Here is a 27208-nt window from a genome sequence, read left to right as displayed (position 1 = left end):
CTTGACAAAGCGCCTATAGTAGGCACACATGCCAAGTAACCTACGCACTGCCTTCTTGTTGATGGGTTGCGGGAACTGTGCGATTGCAGCTGTCTTTTGCGGGTCTGGACGGACACCAGATTTGCTGATTACGTGGCCTAGGAACAGAAGCTCGTCGTAAGCGAAGCGGCATTTTTCCGGCTTCAGAGTAAGCCCTGACGACTTGATGGCTTCTAGTACTGTCGCAAGCCGCTTGAGGTGATCGTCGAAATTTCCGGCGAAGACGACGACGTCATCCAAGTAAACGAGACAGGTCTGCCACTTCAGTCCTGCTAATACTGTGTCCATGACGCGCTGGAACGTTGCAGGCGCCGAACACAGTCCGAATGGCATATCCTTGAACTCGTAGAGGCCGTCTGGCGTGATGAAGGCGGTCTTTTCGCGATCCCTTTCGTCGACTTCTATTTGCCAGTAGCCAGACTTGAGGTCCATCGATGAGAAGTATTTAGCATTGCAGAGCCGATCCAATGCGTCGTCTATCCGTGGGAGGGGGTATACGTCTTTCTTCGTGATTTTGTTCAATCGACGATAATCGACGCAGAAACGTAGGGTTCCGTCCTTTTTCTTCACTAAAACAACTGGAGACGCCCACGGGCTTTTCGACGGCTGGATGATGTCGCGCAGCATTTCGTCGACTTGGTGTCTTATAGCTTCACGTTCTCGCGTCGAAACTCGGTAAGGGCTCTGGCGGAGTGGTCGAGCGCACTCTTCGGTTATTATGCGATGCTTTGCGACTGGGGTTTGTCGAATCCTCGATGACGTCGAAAAGCAGTCTTTGTATCGTCGAAGCAGACTTCTGAGCTGTTGCTTCTTAATCACGAGGAGACTTGGATTTATGTCGAAGTCTGGCTCGGGAACTACGGTCGTCGGGGTAGATGCAACAGAATCCGAGAGGACAAACGCATCGCTGGCTTCCTGAAATTCCTCGATGTATGCGATCGTCGTGCCCTTGTTGATGTGCTTGAACTCCTGGCTGAAGTTTGTCAGCAACACCTTCGTGTTTCCTCCGTGCAGTCGAGCGATCCCTCTTGCGACGCAAATTTCACGGTCGAGCAGTAGACGTTGGTCGCCTTCGATGACGCCTTCTACGTCAACGGGTGTTTCGGGGCCGACCGAAATGACAATGCTGGAGCGAGGCGGGATGCTCACTTGATCTTCGAGCACCCTCAAGGCGTGGTGACTACGAGGGCTCTCCGGCGGTATCGCTTGATCTTCCGACAGCGTTATTGACTTCGACTTCAGGTCGATGATTGCGCCGTGTTGGTTCAGGAAGTCCATGCCGAGAATGACGTCTCGTGAACACTGTTGGAGGATAACGAAGGTGGCAGGGTAAGTCCGGTCATGAACGGTAATTCTTGCCGTGCAGATTCCAGTCGGCGTAATGAGGTGTCCTCCAGCGGTTCGAATTTGAGGGCCTTCCCACGTAGTCTTAACTTTCTTCAACTGGGCGGCGATGTGTCCACTCATGACGGAGTAATCAGCCCCTGTGTCCACTAAGGCGGTAACTGCATGGCCGTCGAGAAGCACGTCGAGGTCGGTGGTCCTTTGTCTGGCGTTGCAGTTAGGTCTTGGCGTCGGATCACGGCTGCGTCGTGTTAAACTGAAGCTGGAACGTCGCGTCGTCACGTTGTTTTTCGTCGTCGTATTCTTTACTTCCAGACTTCGTCGGGACGGTGGCGTGTCGTTATGTCGTCGAGGTAGTTTCTTCGACGTCTTCGTCGGCGGCGGAGGATCTTCGTCAGTTCGACGAACAGCAACCGCACCTCCATCGGTTGCTGCTTTTAGTTTTCCGGATATGGGCTCGTAGAGCGGCCCCGGGCTGGGCCGGTGTATGGTCGGCGCTGCGGCGACAGGTAGCGTCCTGGTGACGGCGAACGGGACGGCCGTCGAGGGCTCCACTGAGTAGCGGCGAGGTAATCGGCGATGTCACGTGGGCGCTCGCCAAGCTGTGGACGCGGCGCGTTGACGGCGAAACCTCGCAGTCCCATCTCCCGGTACAGACATCGTCGGTAGACGTGACCCGCTTCTCCGCAGTGGTAGCAGAGCGGGCGGTGGTCAGGAGCACGCCAGATGTCCGTCTTCCTCGCGTAGGTGCGCTGGGCGACGGGTGGTCGTGCTGGCGGCGGCGGCGGCGGACGACGAAACTGCGGCGTGACAGGGCCCTGGCGCGGTCGCGGAGAGGGTCCTTGACGGCGTGCGACGGCGGCGTAGGTCATCGCTTACGGCTCACGCTGCGGCGATTCAGGGGCTACTCCAAGTTGTTGTTGGAGTTCCTCACGCACGGCGTCGGCAATCGAAGCCACTTGAGGCTGTGATGATGGGAACAGCTTTTGTAGCTCCTCCCGCACGACAGCTCGGATAGTCTCGCGTAGGTCGGCGGCGGCGAGTGACTGAACTCCGGCGTAGTTTGTTGAGGTCGTGCGGCGGTCAAATTGCCGGTTTCGCATCTTGAGTGTCTTCTCAATGCTGGTGGCCTCGCGAAGAAACTCGTCGACGGTCTTCGGTGGGCTTCGTACCATTCCAGCAAAAAGTTCCTCCTTCACACCATGCATCAGCAGGCGGACTTTCTTCTCCTCGGGCATTTCAGGGTCGGTGTGGCGGAAGAGACGGCTCATTTCTTCCGTGTAGATCGCGGTCGTCTCATTCGGTAGCTGCACCCGGGTTTCCAATAGCGCTTGGGCTCGTTCTCGGCTTACGACGCTTGCAAATGTCTGCAGGAAGCCGCTTCGGAAAAGTTCCCAGGTCGTTAGGGTGGCTTCTCGGTTCTCGAACCACGTCCTGGCCGCGTCTTCCAATGCGAAGAAGACACATCGCAGTTTGTCGTCGGTGTTCCAGTTGTTAAACGTAGCGACTCTCTCGTACGTCTCAAGCCAGCCTTCCGGGTCCTCGAAAGTTGAACCACGGAACGTCGGAGGCTCCCTGGGCTGCTGTAGCACGATGGGCGATGCCGGGGCTGCCATTGGGGTGGACTTGGTGGCGATCTTTCTGGTCGTCTCAGGCAAAAGTCCGTGCTCCGGGGGCAGTTGTTGAAGACGGCGGCTTGCTCGATGGTCTGGCACTGCGTTGGTGTTGTCTTTGCGTTCCGGGCTTGGATCACGGCTTGTCGGGGGCGTCCGGTACATGGACCTAAAGCACCTCCACCAGATGTCACGTGGTGGTGACGTTAAGAACACAGTAGCAATACTGTGATAGACAAAACTAACTTTTATTGGGCGAACCTGTGCCCACAAAACAGGCTACACTTATAGCACAACGATAGCGGCGAACACGGTCGGCGATCGTTGAAAATCTGATCAACGGTTCAAGCGCGTCGGCTTTTATACACAATCGTCGAATGTTCCAGACTAATCGTTGGGACCCGCGTGCCTTCCATAAAGTTCTACATCATTCGCGTCAGGCGAATAAATCAGATAACACAAGGTTCGGCGACAACAGACTGCGGATAGAAGCATCGATAACTTTCCAGAAACTTCGGATACATGCAAGCGCGTCCCGCGCTGTGCGATAAGATTTGTTAGGCGGCGAAACCTGGTCGCCCGATAAATATAAATACACGTGTCAATATATACAACAGTGCAAAGTAGCGTACGTGTATGGCACCCTTTTAAAGAAACACGCGCACAAATAATTTATTTCTCTTTAAATTGATGGAAAAGTCATGGCTAATCATGAGCCACTCAAACTATTTCAATTGAATAACTTGCACTTAGAGAAGCCGTACACTCAACATTATTTCCATTGAATGAATTGTGTGTGAAAGCAACTGTCAGCAACAGGCTGTAGATTTGTTAAAAGACAAGAGATGCCTTTCAATATGTGTCTCACTGCTCTCTAAATCGCACTGCGTGGATATGTTTTTGTCCTGCACTCACCACGATAGTAAAGTTTGCCCACATAACGGGGTTCATGCTCCTGTCCTGCAATGTGATATTGCAATCACTATCATCAGGCTCAGCAGAATATGTTATGATTTTAGACTGAGTGGTCAGTCTATGTGCAATGGTTAATTTAAGATATTGCAGGTACTCTGTACTACATTACCAGTAACTATTAAAGACGGAAGCCATACAGAACAGCAGCTAGAATAACACTGTAGGGATATACACTAAAGTTCATTAACATAGCCAGGAACTTGACTTGGTTTGCAAGTAAGTGTAAAATATATATTACACAGAAAAATTGCACCTTCAAATCTTCATATCATTATACTTCTGAAGCAGTAGCATGTGAACAACACAACATGCACTGTCAAACCATGATCTGCTTCATTTCAAGGTTGTTTTTGAACCAGTGTACTCCAGAAAGTAGCAAATCATGGTGTCACAAGCCAAATGTTAACGCACTACTGCTAGGCTTAATTTTTTATACATGGTAGCTTTAGAAAGCTTGCCAAGCCCCATTTTCAACTTCTTGCTTTCCAACTTTAAATTTTTTATGATAGAGAGAAAAAGAGCTTGCATCTCAGATCCATCAACAGCAGCACACATATAGCCATTCTTTGCCGTTAAGCATGTTCCAGGGTCCGAGCAGCTGTCCAGAGGAAGTGGCAGAGGTGCTAGCACATTCAGCCTATCTTGCACAGCCATCCTGGTGTATGGGTTGATTCAGAGCACCAGCAATAAATAGCAGTAGCTTGCGCTTTCAAAAGACCTTTTATAGAAAAGGCCTATGTACTGAGACATGAGTATATGAAAACTGTGCTTGCAGTAGTTCTTTTGCATAGTTTACGCTACCATAACCTATGAAGGGCAAAGCAACAACTCTTAGCACCAGCAATCAGCAGAGCAGTAACAAAAGCAAAGGATCACAGTTCTCATCCTCACCACAATGAGAACTGCTGCTTGCTGTTTATGGTTAAGTCCACATGAATATATGCCTGCTCTCTCAAAGCTTTTATTAGTCATAAGGCTTTAACAATGCTTCATACGTAGGTTGCAAGAGTTCATCGTAAAAACAATAGACAAATGCCAACACCAATCCCTAAAAAAAGGACACTATTCCTTAGGTACTTTGGCATATTGTCATGGATGCTTCCCACAAATGCATGCGCCAATATAAAAGGGTTCAATTTGTTCAATAAAGCTACTTAGAAGGCACCCAAGATGAAAAATACAAGAGTAGATGATGACAAGACAGCATGACAACTCTAGAAATCTTTCCTACAAAATTCTTCATAGAAATTGTTTCATAACAGGCCTGAGAAACGAAGGAGGCTTCTTGCCACTACACCATCTACAGCATTGTTGAGCACTCCAGCGAAGAAGCTCTGAAGTATTATTCCCATGATATGTGCAAATGTACCACTACAAGCAGTTACAAATTACTTCAATTGCTGCAAATAAACATAGCAATAAAGAGACAGAAACAGAGGCAAGAGAGGAATTGGGACATTTACAAACAAACACATTACCTCAGTGCCAAAGTTCCACACAGGCAATCAGGTGGTCCAGAAAATTATACAGACGCAGCAGAAACAGGCATGAAGTGCACCAAACAAGTTCTAGTGCTGAACATCAACATGTTAACCCTTCTGCTAACACAAACAATGATAAAAATCATACCAACATCGCTATCTTTACACCAAGGCCAACAGAATAAAAAAAAAAAGGCAACACGGTAAATTTCAATAAACAGAATGATTGTGTCTCGTATATGTGACTTAAGGCAAACTGGTGAATTTGGAAAATCAACTTCCTTGCAAAACAAACTTCAAAGGAGTACTGACACAAATTTCTGCCTCAATTTTTTTTGCCTGTCTTTGATGCAAGGCCATACACTCCATACGACCATACACGGCATCTAGCCTCAACGCATGAAGAGGACAACAAAGTATTAGTTCCATCATATCTTAATGCGGCCATTTCAAATCTTACACCAAGTCTAGCATGGCTTCGCGCTTAAATCGGGCCTCCTGGTAGGAATCATCAGTGGTTGCAGTGGTGGCTGCATCCCATAAATTGGAGGTAATGGTTGTAGCATGGCATCACAAACCACTGATATGTGCAGTGGTAACAGGTCACACTGAACCTATCACCAAAAGCCGAGCGTGATAAGTACTTGAAGGGATAACAGTGAAGACAAGGTAAGAAGGGTGCCTCACGCTTTTATAAAGGCTAAAGCAGAGGACCAGGCTTAACCATTGTCAAATGTAGGGGAAGCAGAGTAAAAATATCCTTTACAGATGTATGCCAATCAGAGCAACTGATACATCAAAGACAGCGAAGCTGTATAAGAATTCTCACACCCATCAGCAGCCTCAAGGGTCTCTGTAAATGCTTCGCAAAGACTGCAAACACTTCACTATATCTGAACATTGTACAGAGACCTACATTTCTCCTACAAAACCATCTAAAAAAGGAAGGAAACAGTACGACACGAACATACTCATAACAATAGGTACTAATATTGATCTTAGCCAAGAAGCCCAAATGCGACAGCCACAAAATGTTTATCAATTTATGCACCTCCTAGCTCACCTCCAACATGAAGCCGGCGAAACATGATGCGAGAAACGAAAATTGCAGGTTACTGGATAAGATAAGCCATAGGAAGAAGTTGTTTATTTGAGTGAGGTATATGCAGGGTAACTTTTATTTTATGACCATTAATAATTACGTTTCAAAGCAATACCAGGGTTCTGATGCATGCTGCGTTGCTGACTATTGTTTGATTCGTGTTTCTACCAGCCAAGCCACCACACGGCGGCATTAACAGACAGCAGGTTTCACTGTTGCCACACAAAAACTGTTGCGGAACTCAGCCTAACAGCTTTGCTGTAAAATTGACAGAAGGGTTGATTTGGTGGAGCACGTCCAGCTTTTGACAACACTTTCATGGTGTGGCGTTCAATAACTGCAGCGGGCTAACTGATGGTTATTAACCCTAGTGAAGAGAAAGCCGTTAGTCCGTGTTGGCAGCTCCAGGGTTAACACTCCAAGATGAGGATTGCTATGTTTGCCCAGTGTTTATCAGCGTCAGCAGTTTGTGATGCCATGCGACCATCACAGCCAATTTCCAGATACAAACAGAAGGCCTGCTTTGTTACGCAGCTGCACTCAACTTGGTGTGCATCTTAAGCTCTTCATGATAAAAGATGACATAATTATTGACTAATTGTATACTCAAGAAACTGATGCATCATGCCATTATTATGAATTCAGCAGGCATCTAACAAAGCAAAAGACATGAAAAATAAAATTTTAGGTCAGTACTTGTTTGATGTGCAAAAGGATGCTATTGCCCATAGGCCGGCTGCATAAGCAAATATTGACTCGTATTCACTCACGAATATTTTCGGACCAACATCCACTTGCATTCGGTAATTCCATTCACACTAACCCGCATCCAGCCACTCTCATACTCACGTCCACTCCCACGCACCGGGACTAACTCACATACATACTCAAGTCCACGCACACTAGCCACCAGTCACTTGCATTCATATCTCACATCCACTCAATTTCATCAGCACTCACTCCCATTCATACTCCAACAACTCGCACCCTTCATCACTAACTAAGTGTGTGAAATGAATGTAAAGAGAGAATGAGTGATTGTGCTCGTGAGTGAGTATACCGACCTATGCTATTGCTACTGACCATATCAATACAACTCACTGTGACAACCAGGATTCATCAATGATTCCGAATCATTGAAAGGAAAAGTACACCACGTGGTGTACACCACGTACACCATGTACAGTGCAGGAACAAGGAAAGTAGCTTTTTTAGCAATTAGCAATTAGGGTGTGAGTTGCTTTGCTAACTGGAGATCGTAGGGAGTGGCCTTCATCCTGCAGTGGACATGAATAGGATGATGATGATGATGATGATGATGATGATGCTTGTTTAACGTGTAACAGTTACTTAAGTGGTAACAAAATTGACAACAAATAAGCACTTTTACTGTATTCACAAAGCTCGGAGCATAAAATGTGACAAGTTGCAATGTGTCACATGAAGCGCACCCATCATATACAACAAGAGTGACTAGAAATAAGCCTTCACCACCAGAATATGTAAATGACGTAAACAAAGTAGTGCCTGAAACGTAGCCCAAAGCATAACTGGTATGACTATCCTAACCAAACACAATACCACAATTATATATCTGTCCATCGGGTAATGACAGCAAAAGTGTAGTAGTATCCTGTCAATGTCAGATACAAGTGTCCATACAAAAATAATGTTGTGGCAAAACAGCTTACATTGGCAGCTTGCTGGATGTAAGAGCTGTCATATGAAGTTGCATAACCCTGCATATTGTCTTGCCCATGGTTGTTCTGAAAATTTAACAAGAACAAAATAAAGAGAAATAAATAACTGCCCTTTCATAAGCTTTGCTAGGATAAAAACAGATCATAATGTTCACAAAACACAAAACCAAGGGACTAATATATATAGTCAAACACAAGATCTCTGACCTTAGAAGTGAAGAGACCAACATAATACAGAGGCAACATATCTCTGACATAACGACCACACGACATCTCTTGTGAGTGGCTGGATCTCACAAGGACTTTAGAATGGAAAATTAGGGAGTTCTGTTCCCTTCTTCCCTCCCTTTCTTCTTCTTTTTACATTTAAAAGCTTATTGCTAAAGGTAGTGAATGCTGTATTAAAATGCCACAGCAATTCCATTAAAGACAACAACAACAAAAAAAATGGCTGTGGCTTAGCTAAGGTTAAGCCCAGGATGCGAAGCATACTAGCCTTTATTTTAGTTGTTGAACCACTGTTTAGCCTGGTGAACTGCTGTTGCTTGGCTATATTTGGTTCGGCTAGACGAAGAAACAACTCATGCGTTACTCTGCTTCGCCTTCAAGAGTGGAACGCGACAGCGTTCCCGTCGACCCGCCAAGGGGTGTAAGAAAATGGGCTACGGCGCAGCGACTACGCGCCCCGCATTGGACGCGGTGAGCGTCGAGCAACGCAGCGTTCGGCGCGGCAACGAAATGTGCGCCTGAGCAAGGGACGCACGCCTAGAAACAGCTCGTTTCTAAGGCAACACCGCATTCACTAGAGGCGCTTTTGTACTTGAAGCATCGTACTCGTGGCTCAGTGGTAGCGTCTCCGTCTCACACACCGGAGACCCTGGTTCGATTCCCACCCAGGCCATCTTGCAAGAGTTGAGCCAAAGCCACAACACCTAGAAACAAGCGCAGCTGCTTATATACCGCCGCGACGCCGCCAGCGACGGCACAAGTTGGAGCTGGAGCCCCGTTTCTCCTATGTCGTGACGTCACGGTGTCATGTGGTATGGCATGGGGTCAAAGGTCATTGAAGGCGACACCGCCGCGCCTGAGGAGCTGGGTTGAGCTCCCGTAATATGCTTCGCATAAAAAGAACTGAACAGTACTTTTCAATCTGCAAGTTCATTCTTGCAGACGAGTGCCAAGAAGCGCTGACAGTTTAGAGCAACAGCAACTGCATAAAGCCAAACACATGAGGACTTCACCTAGTCCAAATGCATTGCCTTTCAACATTTGCAGAGCTGCACAGGTCATCCAGGCTAAGATGGCAGGCAGCTGAACGTTGATGGCAGCACCACGTTGGATGGATTTGCACAGCTATCAATTTATTCCATGGACTGAATGAACTAAAACTCTGTGGTACTGAACTACCGAGTGATTCGATGTCACTGAAAGCAACCCAAGTCGCATAGTTCATTGAATGATTACACCATCGTGTAAATCCCCCTATGCCAATATTCATGAGGTCTTTAAGAATCACACATGAAATATTACTGACGATAGTGAAACATTCTTGAATATATTTTATGGGCAATAATGCGGTGAAATTGCATACAAGTATGGATCTGCAAAAGCTTCTGGTCAAAGGGATCAAACAGTTCAGTGTCTATAAAGTGAACACAATCTTTACAAAAAAACAAAAAAGTTGAATGCATATTTCATCACAGTATGGATGCATTAAGTACAGCATATGGTGGATAAGCATTGTGCAAGATGCAAGAGTAAAAAAAAAAGGTAGCAAAGCACACTACCTTAATGTGGCAAACGAGTCTAGATATCCACGAAGGAAAACAAATCTATTGCAACTGCAAGACGAGAAGCATATCTAAAGATTTTGTCACAGTTCTGTGGGACAAAAGCAACAAGGGCATGCGTGGGGGATGCACTGCAGCCCAATTTTTTCTAGCTTGGGCAATGATGAGCTGTATACGCAAGTAATGAAAGCCCTGCCTAGGTCTTACTATATACAAAGTGAGGCAGTAGAATCTGCCAATAAATTATGTCCCCAAGGTACTGCCCACAATGAAAAATCATTTCAAAGGGGTTAATGCTGCCGGTACCACAGAAACTCATTAAGGCCAACTGCAACGAAATTTTTGACAGTGTAAAAAGCCTAGTTACAGGCACGGGTGGCAGCAGGATATTTCTGTTGGGCCGGAGGGGACAGAACATGATTTTTCATTTCCACTGGAGTGCATGATGGCAATCCATTACTTTGCACTACATGGTGCTAGAGGAGAGGCAATGCATAGGAAGGGAGTCAGCTGCCTCCTCTCACCTCCCTTTAAAGCTGCTCCTGGTTACACATAGTGTAGGTATACAGCAGCCTCTGTGCAAACTTTACATTTCAAATACAAGTGTAGGAAAAAGAAGATAGCGAAAATAAGTTTTGACACCGGAAACTGAAAAATGAAATAGCCCCATTATCAGTCATCAGAACTGAGGAATGACCCAGAGCTTTGAGACCGGTGCAGCTCCTTAACATAACCTCGTGGATTAGACGGTGCCTGCAGCTACTCACACCATGCTGAGAAATCTTGAAGGTGACGTGCTGAAATTTACGTAATGTTGACTAACCACCAAATGCATGCATTGTCTGCTTAGATGATATTTAAAGGCTGCTAATATGAAAGATAAACGGTTGGCCTGATAGCATTACAAGATTGCTACAACAGTATACCCACTAAGACAAAGTAAAACTTCCTTCAAGTTGGCCTTTAAAAATAAACATAGTTTTCCCTAATCACTGACATTAACAAGGAGGAGGAAGATTACAAACTACACTCAATTACCTCAAAATTTTACAGACAGTTCTCCCACAACATTGTGATACACCCGTGGGAGCACTACACTGGTTGAGCAGTAAACGGCGAACATACGACAGTTACACTCGCAGCACAAGCACATATGCATGCATGCATGCATGCATGCAAGACTATGAAGTGGAATCGTGAAAAAACAAAGCAATTACTCTTACATCACTTTCAGGAAAGTAAATTTTCCCGCCCATAAGCAAGGTAATGTGCCACCAAACCGCTCATGTCACCAAGAAACCAAGAATAGACACACCATGGAGGGCCAAACTAATCCCTTGCCAGCCAAGGAGTTTGCTCTCCGTCAAAGGTTTTAAAGCCACTACGGATGTGACTAGACCTGCCATCAAGTCACATAACGGGGTGACCCCTGCAGAGTTTCTGCTGCTCCAACGCCTTGCAAACTAAGGGGGACAGTAGCCTTTACAGCTCTGAATGTTAAAACATCAGGGGTGCTATAATATAATGGGCTGTTAAAGAAAAGGTACAAGTCACCACATGATGCTTGCGTCAGTGTTTATGTAAATTTGACATCAGGAAACTGAAAAAGTCCGAATGGAATAGTTTTACGTTATACGGCCCCATCTCTACAACAGCCATGCAACAGGGCTCAGCAACAGATCTTGTCAGTATTGCTAATCGAATACTGCCTGTTGCATAAAGCACTAAAGAATAAAGAAGAATTACAAACTAAAGAATAAAGAATTACAATTACATAAAGTACATAAAGTACATAAAATTACATAAATTACACAATTACAAATTACATAAAGAATTACAAACTGGGACAGGTGGAGACAGGCCCAGGCATCTACTGCAAACCCTATTACAGACCTAGAGGAATGGGTTAAGGGTGAGGTGCAAACATTGAAAGCCTTTATAAAAGAGGTCTGCACGACAGAAGATTGCCCAGCAGTCGATCCGCACCTTCTACATTTATGGGAAGCAAGATGCTCATTGACAAAGAGATGGCGAAGACAACGGCTTAACCGCAAACTCAAGAAAAAAACAGAGGAGATAAACAAAAAGGCAGGATCCTATGCCATATCCTTGGCCAGACAGAACTGGAATATGCTCTGCGATGGTGTTCAGGGGAAGCTAGGTGTGTCAAAGACTTGGAAGCTCCTGCGTGTTCTAATTGACACCAGCAGCAGCAAGTCAGCCACTAAAGACAGGCTCACGAAGACACACTATCCCGGGTACGGACACAGAGTTGATGGAAAAGCTCAAGACCAGGTATCTGTGCATGGCCCAAGTCGTGGAACAACCAAAGTATTCTGGGCTGCCGAATGCCAAGCTGGACATCCCACTCATGAAAGAAGAAATCAAAGCGGAAATCGCGGCCATGAGAAAAAATGCAGCTCCAGGTCCAACAGCAAAGCTCTTATTCAACCTCAGCGATGACACCATGACCTCGCTGGTAGAATGCTTCAACGAGCAGCATTGGGTTACAGGAACTCTACCAATATCCTGGAAAACGGCCGAGGTTCGGTTCATTCTGAAGCCGAACAAACCCCTCAAACTGGATAATCTAAGACCGATATCGCTGACCTCGTGTTTGGGGAAGCTCATAGAGAGGGTCATCAACACAAGACTCAGTAGATACTTAGATGAGAACAACCTCCTAACCTAACACTAAATTCGGCTTTCGCCCTCACCTATCGATGCAGGGCGCCCTTTTGCACCTGTACAAAGACCTCCTTGAGACACCTCCGAAGTCACAGACAAGGGCCATCCTGGCACTTGATTTGAAAGGAGCGTTTGATAACGTTCTGCATAAAAATATTCTGCAAAGCCTCGCCGACACCAACTGTGGCGTCCAAACCTACAACTATATCAAAGACTTCTTATCAGCAAGGCGAGCCACTATAAACTTCGGTGGATTAAAATCAGATCCCATCACTCTAGGCCCGAGAGGAACTTGCCTCTCAAAACTGCCTCTCAACATGCCTCTCAAAACTGCCTCGAACATGCCTCTCAAAACTCAATAGGCTCGCACTCACAAAACCAGGTAGAGATCTGCTCGAAAAGATCCATATTAATCCGCCCTATACGATAGATCAAAGGGAAGAGGTGCCACATGATGTGAGGAGACGCATCAACGTGTACCCCATTCCGTGGAACATGCATCCCGCATATAACATCGAAAGGAGAAAAGCAAGAGGGGAAGGCCTGCAGAAGAAATGGGTCAAGCAACCTAACACCCTTTACGTGGATGCCGCAGGACCAAAAAATGGAGTGATGACTATTGTGGTCTCAATGCCCTCAGGATCAATGGTGACATGCGCCTCAATGAAAACATCCAACCCCACTCACGCAGAGGAAGCAGCTATTGCATTAGCTATATATAGCATCTAACACCAACGTCAATGTGCTCACTGACTCCCAGAATGCCTGTCGCAACTTCAATAATGGATTAATTCACAGGTCAGGGTTGTCATTGCCGATTAAGCATCCACCCAGCCAAGCCTCAGTCATCTGGTTTCCCGGTCACCTGGAACTACCAGGAGGAAACGAAGCAGCTCACAGGCATGCCTGAGCTCTTCTATACCGGACATCTCCCCCGATGACCTTGAAGGGTGCTGCAACCTAACTGCTATAGCAGTGTATGCTGACAATCTCACACCATACAGAACAGCCAGGAAGGAGTAGTACCCAACACCACATAAATCCCTCAATAAGTTAGAAGAGAACACCCTTAGGAGACTACAAACCAATACATACCCAACGCCAGCTAAGTTACACCAGTGGTGCCCTACACTATACTCTCCGCAATGCCCACACTGTGGAGAGGTAGCTAACCTCTACTACATGATGTGGGCATGCCAATTTAATCCCATAGTTCACCCCATTCCAAATCCCTCAGAAAAGCAGCTATTCTGCTCAGCGATGATTCTGACCGTCAGCACTGGCAGGTGGGGAAGGCCTGCGCAGCAGCAATAACCAGTGGACTACCGGACTACATGGCCCACCCACGAGTTCTACGAATATTCTGCAAATAAAGATGTTTTCAATCAATCAAGCAAGTGAGGTTCGTGCCACCCTAATGCTCAAAGAGAGTGTGTGCGCAAGCAGGAGAATTAAAGCCCACACACAAATTACCTTTCAGCTGCATTTTTCAATGCATTCTTTTTAGTCTGCGACCGACTATGTCTCAGATGCACACCCTGCTTCACATACTGTGACATCCTATTATACAGAAAACACAGACCCTCTCAGATTATTACCCTTGGAACAGCATCGATGCAAAACCAAGATATGTGACACCAGCACCCAAAGAACTCGCTCCTATGGCCTAGAAATTAAGTTGTAATGTTAGCTGGCAATTCAATTAGGAGCTACACTGCATGTGGAAGTAAGGCGGTGGGGAGCAGCTGCACTTGTCACAAAGCTCTCATTTATTAAACATTCAGCATAGCCCCAAATGGTTTGCTATCAGGAAGGTTTTCCTGTTATAGTATCAAATTAATAATGCTCATCCAAAACATGCAAAATATGCTGGCTTTCACAAACAAGCTGCTCGTATAAACCTTTGAAATATTGTATTTTCAAGCACCTGTATATAAGCCCCAGAAATATAATATATCATCTGACTCACTACGAGTGAAGCATGCAGCATCGCTTCTCTGCTTCGCATTCTGCTCACCCTTGACCTTTAGACTTAGATGAGGAGATCCCCACTGTAGCTCTGCAACATTCCTTTTTCTTTTTTTACATGGACATAAGTGCATTGTGAAAGAAAAAAAACAGCAATTACACTTTCCTACCTCTATGCAAACTAAACCTCTATCAAAAAAATGCTAGCATGTCCCAATCACATCTACAAAGAAATGATAAATAAAGTAGTTTGTATCTTTGTGTTCTACAGCCATTTTTGCAAGCTGCAGCCTGCTTTAAAGGCCTCGTCATTCCAGCACACTGGTATTGAAATAACACAGACATACGGAAGTCTACTAACTAGCACATGCTGTTATTTACAACTTAAATACTCCATCATAAACTAAAGTTTTTTATGCCACACAGCCATATGTCAATATCATACACACGCTTTAAGCAGCTTTGTGAGCGACATTTGAAATTTCAACCAGATGCAGGCAACTGGTTACAGATTCAATATGTTAATTTTGAGGAAAAAATAAAAGTACTCAGTACAACTTTGTTGCACCACACTGCAGCTAAAATGTATTCACTGCCCTACCAACACCAGCAGAACGATTTGGAGTGAGCAAAATAAAGCGAAGTACCAGAAACAGGGGCCCAAGTGATGTCTTCAACACAATTACTTCCTCAATGAGCTGAAACTTTACTGTAAACTTCAGTGGTCTTCAGACAGTATTGTCTAGGCCCAGAAACAATACATATGAATGTACACAAAGGCCGTGTCATGGAAAGCCATGCTTCCAGTGTTATTTTGTCTCCCTTGCTGCCTCAAATTTAAATGTCATAGAGCTGTGTGGTCTCCAAATATACTCATGTATACGTTGTGCTGCCTTGCCTTCCTTCTCTTCTTTTGGGGGGAGGCAGTGCTAACTATCATGCGTATAAGCCGTGCTGATCTTTATAAGCATCACAAAACATCAATCTGCAATATAATACAATGCTGCAACACAGCTTGCAAAGAACAACAATGTTGATGAATACGGCATAGGAATACCAAAAGCTGCCATAGATTATGGCAAGTAGTATAGCGTAAAGACTTGAAAATCATGTCAGAGGAAGTAAATCCAATTAGATATGTTGCTCATATGAGGAAATGAAATGCTAACAAAAAGTATGATCAACAATTAAGGTCAACGTCTCCACAGTATCTCCCCAGAAAATAGAAGCATTCCACCATAATAAAGCGAACTGCTCGGAGAAATGTTCAGACATGAATAAAAACAGAGTATGTTTTCTTGTTGTTGTTTTTCCGTGAAAGTAAACATGTATAATGGCAGTTCAAAAAACGGCAAAATAACATCCCTCAAGTACGCTGTAAATATCTTCACATAATTTGACAGGAAATTGAGAAGGGAAGAAGGAGGAGGCACAAGCCAAACTGCAACTACTCACATATGGCAGCTGCTGCCCTGTCACCCCCAATATTTTATTGTGAGCAGCCTCAAAAACACCTGTGCATAACTTAGGCTGGTTTCTTTGAGTCCAATGTAACTGCCATCTTTCTTTTGCTTAGAGTTATGTTAGCTCGGGCTGTCAATTTTTTTTTTTCCGTGCGTTATGTTGGCTCGGTTTGTCAAACAACCTGATCAAGGTAAAGCGATCAAGTAAAGTGAGGCTCACAAAGGAAACGCGCATAGCACCGCGCACGCTGTGGGGCATTCAAAGGCAGCGGGCTCTTGTGAATCAAACTGCGAGCAATGCTACTGTCTCAATTCCAGTTTGTATCACAGCTGTCAAAATGGACTATCACAGTGAACAGTGAATGCGCTAGCATTTATGGCAGCAATCACCATCCTGTCTACAGCATGCGCGCCGCGCGAGCATCAGAAACAACAGTTACAATGCATCGGCGTCTGCGCAGCTGATGCGCGCAACGGAGCGCTGCGAATAACCAGCGTTCACGGAATTCCCGATCAGAAGAGTGGCTCGCCTACAAGATTTCGTTGAATGGCCGGCCGCTGCAACCACGGGATTTGTGGTTTGAGGCGCGCGTGCGTCATGCGATTAAACAGACAGCGGCGGCCGGCGGTACTCGCATTTCCGATACGGCATGCTTCGCACGAGGCACGAAATGCAGCAGCGTCCGCGATTGCGTTTCCCTCCAAAACAATACATGCGGCAGCGATGCCGCTCGAGCTCAGTGTTACGTAACCAGCCCAGAGTCACGACAACGGTTGATGCCTGGCAGCGGTCGCCGCGAATAAGAGGCCGCGTCCGAGAGAGTACTACGTAGCGCAATCACGGTAGCATACACGCACTGAGTGCTCATAAATTCCGGCCTGTGCCAAACGTTGAGTAGGTGCTGCTCGCTAGAGAGGGGCTCGCGGCGCACACGGGGATAAGACGGGTCATCGCGCGCAGCTGTTATCACGGGCGGCTGTCAACGATACACGCGGAAAGCTCGTCCAGGACAGCCGTACACGGACGAACATCGCGTTTTGTACGGACTCGCAAGCACCACAGGAGGCGAAAACAAAGCGCGCGTACGGAGTTTACCGAGGTCGCTTCCCCCCTTTCTCCCCGCAACGCAATCGTTGGAAAAAGTGGTGTGCTGCTGGGTATCTATTGATCTGTTTTTGTAAGGGGGCCAGCCGCGCAGACACCTCGGAGCGTCTCGCTCGAATTTAGCGTACCGCCGCTTCGTTTGGGGTAATGCGAGCGGCCGGGACGTTGGTCCGTGCGGCACACGAGCGTTGAAACGTCAGCGCGCGATCCAACTGGTTCGTAAGCAATACATTTCAGCGACAGCAGAGCGCCTGCGATCAGGCGCGTATCATAGGAACGATCAAGTCCGGTAAACGGTTTCACATAAGCGCGCCAGGGCACTGCGGAACGCTCCAAACGCGTGGATGCACCAACTACAATACACAGGGGCGCTGATCGATGTCCAAGGCAAAAGAAAACGGTCGTCCGTCCGCGATGTTTTCTTCGTGGTCGCACCGTGAGGCTCCAGCGACCGTTTTGTTGTGGCGCGCCGCAGAGACGCCGCACTGCACAGCATTGAATGACAACGGACACTTACTCGGGTTGCCCCCATCACTTCCCGCATGATCTGCTCGAACGCCGCCGTTTCTTCAGCTTGTTTCTGGTTGTGCAAAGCGATCTTCTCGCTGAATTTCCTCGGATTCGCCATGATAGAAAAGCGCCTCGCTACTACGCGATACCCTCGACCCCGTCCACAACGACGATAGGTAATGCGTCCATTGGCCGCGCTGGTGCGCAGCGAGCGCGAAAAAAATGCAATAGCAGCAAAGAGTGTGCGCGATGACGGTAGCTGCTGAAAGTTTCAGTGAATCGGCCCAAGTTTTGTCACTAGTTTTTATTTTTCACACCAAAAAAGGTTGGCGCTGCAATCGCTAGCGTGCTTTCTTTTTGTGTTTTTGTTGCGAGCGCGTTTTCAGTGCATGTGCTGTTCAGCAAAGGAATGCCGCGCAAGCATGCAATTTTTGGCAGCTCAACAGCTGTTTCTGTCTCCTCCCTCTCCGCTGCCGATACATTTTCTCTCCCACGTGTTTTCAAATGGTGACAAATCGGGACGGGGCAATGATACAGAGGTGAACACATTCCGCTTCGTTCCGCATTGTATTTGTTGAACGCAGACATACACTTGCGACGGTGAACTCGCTTAATAATGTTCGTGCCAAAGAATAAGGGTCGCCCGTTAAGAAGCTCACCGCCCATCCTGTTAAGTGAGAAAATCATGCGCTTTGGAAATATGAAAAAAGAAGGACATAACACTTGTAAATAATTTCCCCTGAAAATGGAGTATTTTTCGGGAACAACTTCGAGCACCTCGGTATCTGCACTTACGTTCTTATCACTCGTTCCTTGAGCAGCCTAGAAGAAAGCTACGTGCAATCCCAATGTTAAGCTCATTCATTATTTATTTTGTGGAGGATTAATTGCCTTTGCTGATTTAGAGGCACGGACATCTTGAAACTGGCGCTGATGTGTGTACGTATTCCGAGCACCGACTGGGCCAATTCTACGATTCATAAACGTGACGCTAATGCTGCTACAAAAAATACATATATTTATTTATTTAGTGAAACTTTATAATCAGCGATGCTAATGACGATTCTTGCACAGCTTTTGATATCAGCCACTGATTTATACGATTGTGGGAAGCTATTTTGGACATTGTCAAATTCTGGCATCTTGTCAAGTGTGTGATGGCGGCGCTTTTGGCCGATCAGAGAGGCAGTAGCCACCCTCTGGGCCAATGAAGGCTGGCAAGATTGCGAATTCGACAATACAGTGTTCCGGGGATGATGCACGACAGACGCACAAGTGCATGTGAGTGTGTGAAAACTGTTTTATGTTGACTTCTCTCTCCCTCTACGTGAGAAAATGGCATTTCGCCACGACTTTCGGTACGAATATCGTCAAAGAGATGTTACCAAAATTACTCTTAAGTGGATTGTATGGTTTGAGTAATCACCAGCTTTAATTTCGAATAAATGCAGATTATTGCCTCAGTGTTTAGACGCGAACCCTATAGCTTGCTAGCTCACGAAGTGGCAGTACATTACGAGTCCGCCTTGCTAAATGAGCACCGGACAATTATTGCTGATGGACATGAACTCGCCGAGGCTAATTTAGCATTCCGTTTAGGAAGTATTCATATGATGTCACGTACGCCATTTCGTAGTCCAATTCGCAGCTTCCACCGTGCTGCTGGAGTTGTTGGCAGGCACTCACACAATAAGCGGATTTAGATAACGCGTAGCCTGTAACCGTGCTGGCTGTACGACAATATGGTGACATCGTAAACGTCAGTGCATATACCCCCTATAGTTCAGAATGTATTTCAATCCCATTACGAGGACATATGCTAACACTCTATATAGCCATGCGGCATAATGCTCGTCGCTAAGGCAAGTCACTGGTCTCAACCAGACTACTGTCATGTCCTGGGTGCAAGGGCCACTACTGAAAGCGCCGGTACTACAAGCATGGACACGGAATTGAGGAAGAGGTTAGCAAACTTGACAACCAAGTACAGGGTAAAGGGTTCTTTCTAGCTTTGTCTAGTTGTTATTTCACTGCAAGAAACTTGCTTATCTTCTGAAGAAGAAATTATTTTGTTTGCTTAATTATAGGTTGTTTCGCCTAGATCGCCTGTGTAAAGGTGGGGGCTCGTTAATTCTGGTCTCAAGCAAGTATTGAGGTAGGGCAAATATATAATTGCAGCTGATGTCTCCAGAATGTGAAATGTTAGCGGCAGAAATTATCACTCTGGCAGTAGGGTTTTCTGGTTGGTTAATATATACTTTCCTTCGGGTGTGCAGGAAACATGCCCACCAGGTTCAGTTCTGGTAAACTGCGGTAAATAAACTCATATAGTGATCCAGATCAGACTAGTGTGGAAAGCATCTATGGGACGGAGCAACAATGAATAATTTTTATGTCAGAATTCCGGTTCGGTTACATTTCTTCGCGGACAGTTCAGATCTATGCTGGATCTTACATTTTATGATGCAGGTCTTTCGATATCCTCATGGGAAATGGTGGATGTTGCGACAAACAGTGATCATGTCCCTGTTGTGCTTGGAGTGATAAGTCTGCAGTCTACCGTGGAGGCTCGAATCCATTCTTTTGTGGATTACCATAGATTTTAAAGAATGCTTGCAGACCACTTTCAAGTCAATTGAAAGTTATTCAGCCAAAGCCGATGGTATTTGCTCAGTCTTAGACATGTCGCGCAAAAGATCAGAATCCCAAAATACAAAATCATGGGACGTTACCAAGTGATCGAAGCATATTCAGTTGCCAGTGGCATGCAACCACAGGTAGAAATCTTGTACAGAAGAGTTCCTTTTCACGCAACTGATTGCTCCCTACCTCTCGCTTCCTTAACACCCTCCCATGCATGCCCTCTTTTTCTTTTTCTTGTTGTTCTTTTTCCCTCTTGGTGGTCCCTCGTTTCTTTCTTTCTCCTTTTCTTTCTTTTATTTTCTCCCCGCCTTCCCACTCTCCCGCTCTTTTCCCTTCGTCTTGGGAACCACGCTCCCAGACGTCAGGCGTCAGCGCTCATTCTCTTTGAAGTCTTTCCCTTTACAACCAGCCGCCATCGACAACAACCGCACGTGACGTTACTGCACTAACCCTTTAAAACTAAGATGCCGAGGATGACGAGGCCGCCTTTGACGAAGATAGGTCCTCCTATCGAAACGTTGGCCAGCCTTTCTGAGGCACATTATCCCTTTTTGTAACCTTTATACCACTGGTTGCGTTAAAGGCAAGCAAAGGCTCTACCTCTACAAATTGGTGGAATGACGATTGCTCGCGGGACTACAAGCGACGGAAAGCCGCGTCAAAATAAGTCATGCATAACCAGTCTCTTAGAAACTGTAACAACTATAAATTTATTACTGGAACATTTAAAATAGCGGTATCTAAGGCAAAAGATTATTACAATGTCTGTCATTCTGAATTTCTTTCAAAGTCAAATAATAAAAGTGCATTGTTTCAGTGTTTAATATCCCAAAAAATTATTCCGTGTCCCTATACCCTGGAGTCCGTAGCTTTAAGTACATGTGAAAGAGCTGACTCTCTAGATCTAATTACAAGAGATTTGGAGACCCGATTCGCGACCTGTATTCCCATCTCTCCTCAGAGACAGGGCACAATAGAAGGTTTAGAAGACATTTTCTTGTCAGAATTGTCCTACTTGTTTCGTGTTTACCAGCTGCAGCCCCAGGTCCCGATGGACTCACTACCAAGATTCTTAAAATTTTGTTTGACGTCGCTGCTAACGTTTTCCTACATGCCGTAAATTATTCTTCCTCCTGCTTGGAGAATCGTGAAGGTTATTCCACTGCTTAAAGATCAAAGCAAAGGGTATGTACTAGACAATATTCGACCTATTTCTCTAACATCAAATTTTGTAAAGTTAATAGATTATTACATACACGCATACGAATTAATTTGTGACCACAAGAGAATTATTGAAGCTTGAGCCCATGCCAAATTGGATTTAGGCCAGGGATGTCGATCTGGCGCGCTCACGTGGACCTAGACAGCTGAATATAGTTGGCACGCTCCTAGAAACGATGTGCGGCTCTAGCTACATTAGACGTTTCTAGAGCATACGATAATGCAGAATACCCCATTTTAACAGAGAGAATGCAGGATATTCGATTACCCGAATACTTTGCAACGTGGACCGCTGAGTTCTTACAGGGCAGGGATTTTTACTGTGCAAAAAGTTGAATTTCATCAGGAAAATTCGGACAAACACCTGAGGTTCCGGAAGGCGCAGTTTTATCCGCGCTGTTGTTTAATATCTTGCTTAGCTCCATTCCTTCTTGCCATCATAATGCAAGCACGTACGCTTACGCTGATGATATAGCGTTTCTTTTTCTTTGGCAAGTGATATTCAGTCACTATACGAGTGATTACAGGGATACTTATGCGAGTTAATAGCACGGCTGGGCAGCATCCGCTTGTCCCTTAATGTAAATAAGAGCGCTGATCTTGTCTTTCCTCTAGAAGGTCCAGTTACTATATCCCTTTCATACCGTCACTCAACTATTCCACAAGTGGGAAAAATTAGGTACCTTGGAATTATTTATGATGTAAATCTTGACTGGCGTCAGCATATATATTGAACACATAACTTCAAAAGCTTCCCGTGCAATGGGGATAATGAGAAGGATAAGCAATAATTGATGGGCCATGCGCAGAGACACACTCATAATGATTTACCGCAGGTATAATATCCGTCCTACACTTGAGTTCGGTTGTGTACTATTCATTGGCTCACTTGTTTATAAGCTGCGTCCACTAGTTCTGCTGGAACGGGAAGCGCTCCGCTTATGCCTGCGCCACCAAAGTTTGTAGCAAACGCCATGCTCTACGAGCAATCAGATCTAGAGAACCAGGGAACTGTTCTAGATCGAGCCCAGCAAACTGCAGAGACCAGTAAAGCACTGGAATGAGGGACCCACCCACCGCCCAGCATCCCTAGCAGAAATAAAGTATATTTTTAATAATAATAAATGTGTAAGTAATAACTGAAGGAATAACGACATTGTCGCTTCCCTAGAAATGAGATTTAATATACTCACCGTTCAAACGTTCATAAGGCTCATTGAATCTCCACTAAGGAGGTCCCAGTCGACCTTCATTAGTCAACAACCTCTATTTCTTGGAATATCATGGTCTCTTCGGTTTCACGCGCCACAGGTGATTGGCCACAGGTATTGGCAACAAGTATTGAGTCCGTTAAATATATATATAGATGATATAATCACGGAAAGCAGTATCTCAAATTCATTGGCTATTACTTAAGATGACATAAGTCCCAACAATCCAAAACAGCTTCCCTGGCTGGAATATTCTTAACAGCTTACTCCAGGATCAATTTAATCAGCTTCACGCTAACGTAATTATGGCAACAGACGCTTTGCATTGTGAGGAAATGGCCGGAGTTGGTATTTTTTGAATGTCATTGATTTGATTTTTTTCCGTTTGGCTCCCAGTCTTCCCTCCAATATTCCTGGCGGAATTCCTAGCCATTTTCCTAGCACTGCGCAAGCTACAGCCTTCCACGACAACCGCGGTAATAATCACAGATTCCTTATCGTTGTGTGCATACCACTTACTGCTCCCGGCGAGTCACCTATATTTAAAACTCTACACTCACTGGCTCCAAGTCGTTTGCGGACTTTACGATTAATATGGGTGCCTGGACACAGAGGTATATATTTATGAATGAAGCGGCAGTAGTTTGGCTAAGACTTACATTGCATGCCCTGTGTTTATCCTCCATCCAACGACGGGTTTCATCACGTCTGCCAGGTTTCGAAGATACACCCTTTTGCCATCAAAATCAAATCTAACGTCAAGCACGGAACTGCACCACTTACAATTCCCTTGGAGGTGGACATTTTGCAAAACAAGACAGACAAAACTGACATTAACGATCGAGACCGCTGTGTCGAGTCCCCCTCCTAAATTTATACACGCACAAATCCGGTCTGGCAATTCCCCTTTGTGCCATTTCTGCAAAGCATTATAAACAACTTAACATTACTTACTGGAGTACCGGCGTTTCTCCTCCCTGAGAAAAAGGGCATTGCCAGTTACAATACGACAGTTCGACCTTCCATTCAACTTCCCACTGCTACTGTCTTTCGAGGCTTCTGTGCTTGGACACTCACAGAGGGATGTGCGCATCGCCATAGAGAAATTCATTGTTGAATCCAACCGATTTCATTGTTAATCGAATTATTGATTTAATTATTCCCTTATTGCTTCATTCATAAATATGTACACATACTTTCTTTCTTTTTGTGTGTTCTATTAGAATTACTGTTTACTGAATCGCCTTGGATTTTAATCGCTTTAATTTGTTCATCAAAATTACATATTTCCACATTTTTCGCTTAGCACATATGTAAAATCTGACCGACTCTTGGTAAATCCCCGTGAGTGGGTATGTGCCAGAGACCTTATGGTAGTCATCAATAATTTAAAGCTAGCGAAAAAAGATCAGGAGCACCATATGTCATCAAAAAGGAAGAAGGAGAAACAGAGGCGGTAAAGTGGAGGCAAAGGAGGGGAGAAAAAAAAGACACCGTGGAGATTTACAAATGCGGCAAGAAAGCAATCAGGAGGGAAATTGTGCGCGATAACACGAAGGGCAGTCAGCGCCTTGCTATTTGAGGCCCGTGTCGGCTACTCGAGGACGAAAACCACACTGAGCAAATATTCGCAACAGGACGAAGCGCATGCGTTTGCCGCAGCAAAAGTCCGGAAACAACCGAGCACGTCGTCACGGAATGCCAAGATAATCTCCCAGCACGGCCTCGTAGGAAGCGTTCATCTTCCAGAAACGCTAGCTGGGATTCAAAGCGGCAGCAGTCGAGATAAGCAATCGACATCACCGCCTTCGTCGAACATGTCGTCGAAAGTAAAATCACGTGACATCGCCACTTAGGAGATGTATTTTATTTTGATCTAATGAACATTGTCCTTTGCCGTTGAGTTGTACTGATTGCCGTATCAGAATAGCAAAAGGTTGCTAGAAGTCTCCTAGGTGCTTTTTGATACGTTCATCGCGGAATGCACCCAATCAAGGCCGGGATCTGTTCTTGTTTTAGTCGGATTGTTCGTTTTGAATGCAAGGACAAGACCTGGTCCATGCAAAAGGAAACGAGTCAGAGATCCTTTCGGCAGCCTGGATGGGTTAAAGACCTCTCCTCGGAATTTTGTTATCACTGAGCTTGCATGTCAAATATTGTCAGCGTTCAAGACGCTGGCGGGTTGCAGTTGGTGATGGCGTTTGCCGCAATAAAAAGTATATTTGATATGTTTTTCATCAGAAGTGTAAGTAAAGACATTCCTGATGCAAAAAGGAGATAAAATTTATGAAATTTTACAGTATAAAAGAAGACATATGACCACTCTCCACGTCACTTCGTAATTTCGCGCTCTTGTTCTTTTTTTTTGTCTCTATTTGGGCGTCTGCTACGCTAAAAGTGAAAATTACAGCAAGTTTCATTATGAACTAGGGTGCATACCAACACTGAGACGGCTATACGGCCCGACATATATGCTTCTTATGCAAGAAATTCATACGGATGCACGAATAGTAATTTTTGAGACCGAATCAACACGATTCGAATAGTGCCAGAAGCGTATCGAATCGAATATTTTCGAATCGTTTTTGAATAATGAATAAACGTTTTCAATAATAATATAAAGCAATGTTGACATCCTAGTATTCATAACATGGACAACCTTCTGTCATTACATTGCACGTTATGAAGCGTTGCTTATTAAGAACACAAATTAAGCATTAGGGCCTGTGTACGCATTGTTCGCATACACAGGCCTTTTCGGAGAATGCCAATCATCGCTGCATAGCCCCTAACGTCTGGCCCCCTGAGTGACGTCGCCTGCCCCACTATGTAAGTTTTCATGTTTTATGCACATATAATATGACCACGGGGATGAATTTTCTTGCACCTTAGCGCTAATTCTGTGTTTAATTGAGCATAATTTACGTTCTGAAACATCGGAAAAATATTCGTATCTACGAAAAGTGAGTATTCGATTCGATATTCGAATCGAATACGATACTATTCGATTTGTTATTCTCAAGTTTCGAATATTTGCACACCCCTAGAATTAACAAAAGCACGCACTGAACCCGAAGGCCTTGCATCTCACGGGTGATAAAACTTAAGCAAGCCGCTACAGCGATTTACCCATATACGATATTAAGTGAGGGAGGTGTTTGCAGCATAAAGTTATATGCAGATAATGGAGCCGCATTTAAACCATGGTAAGTAGACAGCGAGAAAGTAATATATATATATATATATATATATATATATATATATATATATATATATATATGTGTGTGTGTGTGTGTGTGTGTGTGTGTGTGTGTGTGTGTGTGTGTGTGTGTGTGTGTGTGTGTGTGTGTGTGTAAACGAGAAGAAAGGGGATTAATCGAGGGGCCTGATTTTTATTATCATATCGTAAGAAGGCAACAAGCAATGAAACCAGTGACATCACTGGTTTCATTGCTTGTTTCCCCTTGTTTCCTTGTTGTTTCCGCAGGCGCAAACAAGGACGTTTCCGCCTGCGGAAACAAGGGCGTTCCACGTCCGCCGTCAAGGTCTGTGAGTGGTGGCGCTGGCTAACACTCCCATGGTTCCACTAGTACACATAAATACCCAAGAAAGTGGATGGGGAAACAGCGCCGCGGTAGCTCAATTGGTAGAGCATCGCACGCGAAATGCGAAGGTTGTGGGTTCGGTTCCCACCTGCGGCTTGTTGTTTGTTCATCCACTTTAATTTCCATTAACTTATCGTTTCTTCATTCCATTTTATTAAGCACAAGTAATTTCCCCTATGTTGTCCTTGGTGTCAGTGTTTGTTGGCTTCTCATAATATGACTAATAAAAATCGGGCCCCTCAGTAAACCTCCTTTCTTCTCGTTTATATATATATATATATATATATATATATATATATATATATATATATATATATATATATATATATATTACGTAGGGGTGTGCGAATAGTGATTTTCGAGACCAAATCGAATAGTGTACGAATAATGAACAGTCCTTATCACAATAATATAAAGCGATGTTTCATCCTAGTATTCTTAAAGTGAGCAAGTTTCTCTCTTTACACACCTATATATATATATATATATATATATATATATATATATATATATATATATATATATATATATATATATATATATATATATATATATATATATATATATATATATATATATATATATATATATATATTTAGTGCTCTATGAAGCGTCGTTACTAAAAGCACAAATTGAGCATTAGGAGCAAATAAGTTGTTTATTCGCATACGATGGACTCTTCAGAGCGTGCAAATGATCGCTGCATATAGCCTGTAAAGAATGGCTACCTAAGAGACGTAGCCTGCTCCA

The 27208-nt window shown here is 44.9% G+C and overlaps 1 protein-coding gene across 9 annotated transcripts in view; it reads right to left on the bottom strand.

Annotated features, from left to right (window-relative positions):
* LOC135911319 (CREB-regulated transcription coactivator 1-like) overlaps positions 1 to 27208 on the bottom strand; it is a 149118-nt gene that overhangs the window by 106841 nt on the left and 15069 nt on the right. For 4 of the 9 annotated variants that reach the window (XM_065443537.1, XM_065443539.1, XM_065443538.1 and 1 more), the window contains exons 1-2: positions 17786 to 17991; positions 8246 to 8320 (exon numbers count right to left, since the gene is read on the bottom strand). In XM_065443537.1, the coding sequence (XP_065299609.1) occupies positions 8246 to 8320; positions 17786 to 17896 (186 nt within the window). In that variant the 5' untranslated portion in view covers positions 17897 to 17991. Of the gene's footprint in view, positions 1 to 8245; positions 8321 to 17785; positions 17994 to 27208 lie in introns of those variants that run through there. The other 5 variants (XM_065443543.1, XM_065443544.1, XM_065443541.1 and 2 more) reach the window with 4 other exon arrangements.

This window comes from Dermacentor albipictus, chromosome 1 (assembly GCF_038994185.2).
Source record: "Dermacentor albipictus isolate Rhodes 1998 colony chromosome 1, USDA_Dalb.pri_finalv2, whole genome shotgun sequence".
In the NCBI taxonomy this organism is placed as follows: Eukaryota; Metazoa; Arthropoda; class Arachnida; order Ixodida; family Ixodidae; genus Dermacentor; species Dermacentor albipictus.
Note: the sequence above shows the minus strand (reverse complement) of the source record. Positions and strands in the feature narration are given on the sequence as shown.